The sequence below is a fragment of the Pelophylax lessonae genome (assembly GCF_965119305.1).
Source record: "Pelophylax lessonae genome assembly, chromosome: 13".
Lineage (NCBI taxonomy): Eukaryota > Metazoa > Chordata > Amphibia > Anura > Ranidae > Pelophylax > Pelophylax lessonae.
In genome coordinates this window covers 147,480,378-147,486,377 of record NC_138780.1, presented here as the reverse complement: position 1 = coordinate 147,486,377, position 6,000 = coordinate 147,480,378, and the positions used below count along the sequence as shown (strand labels likewise).

At 43.3% G+C, this 6,000-nt stretch overlaps 1 protein-coding gene across 3 annotated transcripts in view; it reads right to left on the bottom strand.

Annotated features, from left to right (window-relative positions):
* Positions 1-887: 887 nt before the first annotated feature.
* The window catches only part of SYT16 (synaptotagmin 16), a 149,525-nt gene continuing 144,412 nt past the window's right edge, over positions 888-6,000 (bottom strand). For all 3 annotated transcript variants that reach the window (XM_082242623.1, XM_082242621.1, XM_082242622.1), the window contains one exon: positions 888-1,400. In XM_082242623.1, the coding sequence (XP_082098749.1) occupies positions 1,087-1,400 (314 nt within the window). In that variant the 3' untranslated portion in view covers positions 888-1,086. The remainder of the gene's footprint in view (positions 1,401-6,000) is intronic.

Sequence of the window (6,000 nt, the reverse complement as noted above, 5' to 3'; positions counted from 1 at the left end):
AAGGGGCCTTATTGTGAAAGGGACCTTATTGTCAAAGCTTAATTGAACAAATTGAAGTTAAAAGCTGATTGGTCATTGTGTACAGCTGCACTGGTTTTAGTAAATCGCTCCCTATGGCCCCTTTCACACAGGCTTTCCGATCCAGTCCGCCTGTCAGTTTATCAGGTAGACCTGATCCGACGCGGCTCCATGCAGCCCTATGGAGCAGCGGATGTCAGTGGTGACATGTCTACTGTCACCCGCCGCTATCCGATCCTGTCCATAAAATCCAGATGGAAGGAAACCCTAATTTCCATCCTTCTGGAGGATCGGATCCGATAGGATCAGATAAAAACAGGCGGTCCGTTTTCATCCGATCTCCCATAGAGGAGAGCGGGGCTCTGACAAGTCTATCTCTGCAAAATAAGCAGAGACGGAGCTGTCATCTGCCTGCTCAGCGGGGATCGGCGGACTGATCCCCGCTGAGCAAAACTTAGTCCGCCGGGTGGAAAGCCCGTGTGAAAGGACCCTATGTGTCCATGCACACAAAGGCATTTAAAGGAGTTTAGTTTCCGAAAAAAAAAAAACACTGGCGGCATGTCCAGGAGCAGGGGCGTTAACATCTGTTAATGCTTGGCGCGTTTAGCGCTTGAGCATTCATTTATTTCAATGGCCATAATAAATTATTATTCTGGCCAATGAAATTAATTAACACTAATTAACACCTACATGCATGTAACGTGTAGAACACTACTGCTAGGAGAGTTGGCAAAATGTCCAGTGTATATGAGGCCTAAGGATGTCCACACATACGGCCGTCCTGAAACTGCATTCGGGTTTTGAGATGTGCTAACTTTAGATATGAATTGTGCTTAGCATAGGTTGAAATGTTGTGCTATTCTGTAATATCTATAGAGGAATCTGAAATAGTGTGGAACCGTCATGACAGCTTTGTACCAGAAATGATAGTGCAGTAAAAATATATGTCTCCCACTCCCACTGACACGGTGACAGAGTATGCCACAGGTAATCAAGGCAATGTTTCAGCACGGGTTGAACTTCTTTCCTTTTATGCTACAAGTTCTAGAGAGAGAGAGGAAACGTTCATTAAGCTTCCAGCAGTGTGTGCCACCGACAGACTTCCTGGCCTTTTGACTCTTTCATTTCCAGCCAATGAATTTGCTCCTCTTCTCCGCTGCTGTTCTGACCAAGTGAAATCCATCCAATCATTTCCTTCCTTTTCATTGCACGCCGGTTGTATATTGAAATCATCAGCGTGACATCAGTAAGCTGAAACAGGGCAACTTGGAAGATAAATGTCTCTTTGTAGACTGGGTTTGGTTGGCCCCTACGTACTGACGTCTTACAACACGACAGTTCTTGTCCCGCAGCATTCAAAAGACAAAGCTTTCCGTAGGTATCTGTAAGAAGGAAAAACAAAGATTCTTAGATGTATCCATATGTACATAGTTGCCAACATTTGAAAAAGATTTACAGGGACACTTTGCAGCACAGCTATCAATTACTTGCCACACCCACTTCCCTGAAGCTCCGCCCACTACACATAATTAATCTCCGCCTACTTACCATCAGATTATAGGGGTCTACTCAATAAAGAGAGAATTACAGGAAATTGAAAAGGGAATTTAAAACTTGAGGCCAAAGCAGCAGAGTTGGAATAATTCTCCCATTCAGCTGCACTACTTCTGCCTAAAGTTTAAAATTCTCATCACAATTCCCGGCAATTCTAAAGTGTGAAATGTGTTTAGATCTGACCATAGACAAAATGGAATATGGAAATATAAATAAAGTGCAAGGTGTAAATAAGTACCTTGCCGGGACAATGTAAATTACCTGGGACTGTCCCTGCAAAAACAGGACAGTTGGCAAGTATATATGTACCGTATACGTAGAATGCTATACATTGGGCTTGATTTACTAAAACTGGAGAGTGCAAAATCTGGTGCGGCTTTGTATGGTAGCCAATCAGCTTCTAACTTCAGCTTGTTCAACGAAGGTTTGACAATAAAACCTGAAAGATGATTGGTTTCTATGCAGAGCTGCACCAGATTTTGCACTTTCCAGTTTTAGTTAATCAACCCCATAGTATTTTTGCAATAGAATTTGAGATTCAGTTGGGTTGCTATACTAAAGACAAATAGACCGTGCAGTTTGCATATGCAATTGCACTTTGAAAGAGAATTTGCTCCAGGGCTTAGTAAATGACGGGAAGCTCTGCTGACTTCCATCATCCAATCATGAGCAATCAAAAATGCTGTTTTTGAAGCTTGATCTCATTTGCTAAGCTCTGAAGCTAATTCCCCTGCAGGGTACAACTGTACTTGCAAAGTGCATAGTCTTTTTGCCTGTAGTAAATTGAAGTATATGTGAAACCTTACCTTGTAAAACAACCCATAGAGATTAAAATAGAAATGAGAGGTAAAACATTTTTGTACAGATATATAAACATTATAAATGCCTTTTTTTCCCTATATTTATAAGTGATCACATAACCTCTGTTCTGTATAGAGAGGTGAAGATGGAGAAACAGCAGTACACTGAGCTTCCCAGTGAATGGCTGTGCAGAGGTCTGCATTTCAGGACAAGTCTAAACATTGGAGGAGATCAGGGTGCGTTCCAGCACAGCCAGAAAACTGACCATGCTGTGTTCTCATGCCTAGTTGGTCCGTTTTTAATAGGAAAGCAGAGGGATTGTCAGGAACACCATGGATTTCACACAAAGGAAGCAATACAAAGAGAACAGGATACTTTTTCATACAAGTACATGGTACAGCAGGCACATATCAGGAATATAAAATCTTGGGTTTACATTTTCTTTAAAGCAGAGCTCCAGTTGATTTTGTGCCTATTAAGAGTCAGAAGCTACAAAACTGTAGATGCTGACTTTAAATAAACACACACTCACCTGTCTCACGATCCAGCGATGAGGCCGCCGGAAGCCTCGGTTCTCTCCCTTGGCTCCTTCTGGTGATGGCATCACTAGTGTGGGCACCCGGCTGTGACAGCTTGCGGCTTCACAGCTGGGTGCACACTGCGCATGCGCGAGTCGTGTTGCGTGTCCTGAATGGCTGGGCAATTTTCTGGGACCTGTGACATGTCCCAGAAGATTGCAGGGAGGTAGGGGGACAACTTCCACTTGGGCCGCTTAGGTGGCCTGAGCGGAAGTGGGAGCTGGTACCCGTCAAAACTAGGTACCCGCTCTCCCCCTACCCCCCCCCCCCCCCAAAAAAAAATGACATGCCAAATGTGGCATGACAGGGGATCAAGAGGCCACTTTTGGGTGGAACTCCGCTTTAAACCCCAAAGTGTGTGGCTAGGTGAAGACTAGGGATAAGCGAAAATTTGAGTTTTTGCTTCACCGAGCTTTTAATGAAATATTTTCATGTTGGTGAATTTCAGTGCACAATGCATTAAATGAATGGGGAAATTGAAATTAGGGTGGTCTTTAGTGGTAAGGCCCGTACACACGATAAGAAAAGCAGGAGTAAAATTTAGTCCCACGAACGATCTGCTGAGATTTGGATCCTTAGCATGGCACTTTTGACAGCCCATTTTGAATTTTCAGACGACAAAAGCTGAATGTGCAGGCTATACATTTTTTTAACGTATGTGAACACAACATCGGATTTTCATTTATTCAGTACAATTTTCGTCTGAAAAAAATCATAAGAGCAAGATTACGCATGCTCAGAAACGAAAGAACACATACAAAACAATTCAACACATGGCATCACTTCCGAAGTTGAATTCGTACGAGAATTTTCGTATGTTGAGTAACCTCTTCTGTTTCAAAATGAGACTAGCATGCAACCAAAAAACGAACGAAAATTTGTCCGATTATCTGATCCTGTGTACGAGGCTTAGGGGTAAAATGGGATAGCTTCTGAGGATTTAGGAAACTCTTTGGATCTATCCCAGATCTCTTGTGCCAAAAAAATGGCCTGGAACACGACAATAGATAATGTTGCAAACAAGGCTTTTTGTAGTGATTGCCTGTTTGCCCATGTCTTGTCACAATTACCCATTTGTTGCCTAGCCAAGATGGACAGGCTCATTGAATCCGCTGCTGAAACCTTCCTTTTTAGAGATACTCATACTTTATTTTTAACTCTTAGCCCAGATAAAAATCATCCATTAGAACCCCTCAAATGCAATGGATTTTTTTCGTTGCATATACTATAATGAAATAAAAACATTCAGACTCTAAACCGTTGGTATGGGGCTCCTTTTCTCCTAAAGCCTCGTACACACGCAACGATTGTTGGTCGACCAATCGCCCGTCTTTTGTCCAGTGTTGCTGTGTTGGTTGAAATGTGCTCTAGACTGCACACAAATTTTTTCGGCCAACAACAACCAACTTCAGAAGTGATGTCTTGTGCTGGTTTACTTTCCGTGTGTTTTTTCTTCTCTGAGCATGCCCAGTCTTGCTCATCTGATTTTTGTCAGCCGAAATCTGTACTGACTGACGAACAATCGGCCGTTCTGTTGACGGCCAACAAAAATTTTCTGTTCGGCCGAAAAGCCGCAGTCGGTTGTTGGAAGCATCATACTAACAAGCCGACAATCGGCCGATCGGACGTTGGCTGAAAATTCACGGCCAACAATCGTTACGTGTGTACGGGGCTTAAAGCTGTTGAATGTTGAATGTTGGAGTTCCACCCTGGATTTGTTTTTTTTTTTTTTAATACCCCCGGGACAGTCAGGGCTAGTGCATTCCACAATGGCTAGCCTCTGATCTGTCCCGGGTTGCACTTACCTGCAAGACGAAATACTTACCTTGCAAACGTCTTGTCCAGCGCTGCCATCTCAGATGTGGGCAGCTTGAAGCCAGCGCGTCCTCTTCGGCGTCTTCTTCCGCCTTCTGTGGTCCCACGATGCTCTGCGCCGGCCCCGACGTCACTTCCGGGTCGCGCGCGTCACCCCTCCACAGCTTCTGGGCATGCCCAGAAGCTGTTTAGAAGGGGATGACGCGCGCGACCCGGAACTGACGTCGGGGCCGGTGCAGGCGCAATGATTCCTGGGAGCTATGACGTCCAGCTCCCAGGAATCATTGCAGAGCCAGGAAGTGACGACGGGCCGCGGCCGAGGAAGGAGGAAGAAGGAAGTAAGGTAAGTATATTTTGTTCGCTACGAGGTAAGTAAAAAAAAAAAAATATGCGATTATCCATTTCTTTTTCAGGTGACCCGGAGCGAGAAGATGGAGGTAAGTATAAAAATAGGGTGGAACTCCACTTTAAGCACCTTCCAGAGCCTTTTCACATTTCACCAACAAGGCCTAATTATAAGGAATCACTTTGGATCCAGTGTTTCCAACCCAACCCCATCTTGAACAAGTGTAAAGGCTCCGTGGGCTTTAATTAAAAAGCCCAGCATGCTCTGCAAATTGAATGTCACAAAGGCAGTGACTCACAGCCAGGCAGATAGCACTAGTCTGGTGGACTGCACCTGGTTTATTCATTTAATATGTGCTATACAGATATTGTTTAAATAAAATGCTGCAATTTATTGGTATAGGTAGTGGAGATTAATAGAAATATGCTAATATCTTCCTCTAAAATGACTTGCATTACATGAGGTGCAAGAGTGCTGTGTGGATACTTGTTTTGTTACTGATTATTGCATGTAAATATATGCTAATTTCAGTATGATTTGGAGGGTATCCACCTAATGAGAAGGTTGCAGAGCCCTAGAACATTGATGTTTCATGGCTACCATCAATAGGTAACACAGCTATTATGTATTTTTATCTATCGGCCCCTTCAAATGTCATTGTTTACTGATTAGCTGCCGACTAACATAGAAAATGGCTTTTTTTTCTGCATCCTTGTACAAACATGTTTGCAGTCTCAATTTTCCACTATGCTCAAACTTGTTTCTCTCGGTATCATTAAAAAAGATGCTTTTACGTTTTCATCAAAGAACACCTTGCATCAAAATGCAAGGTTTGCTTATTCTTTTATAAGGAAAGAAAATCTGGCAGTTCGGTATATACATACAATC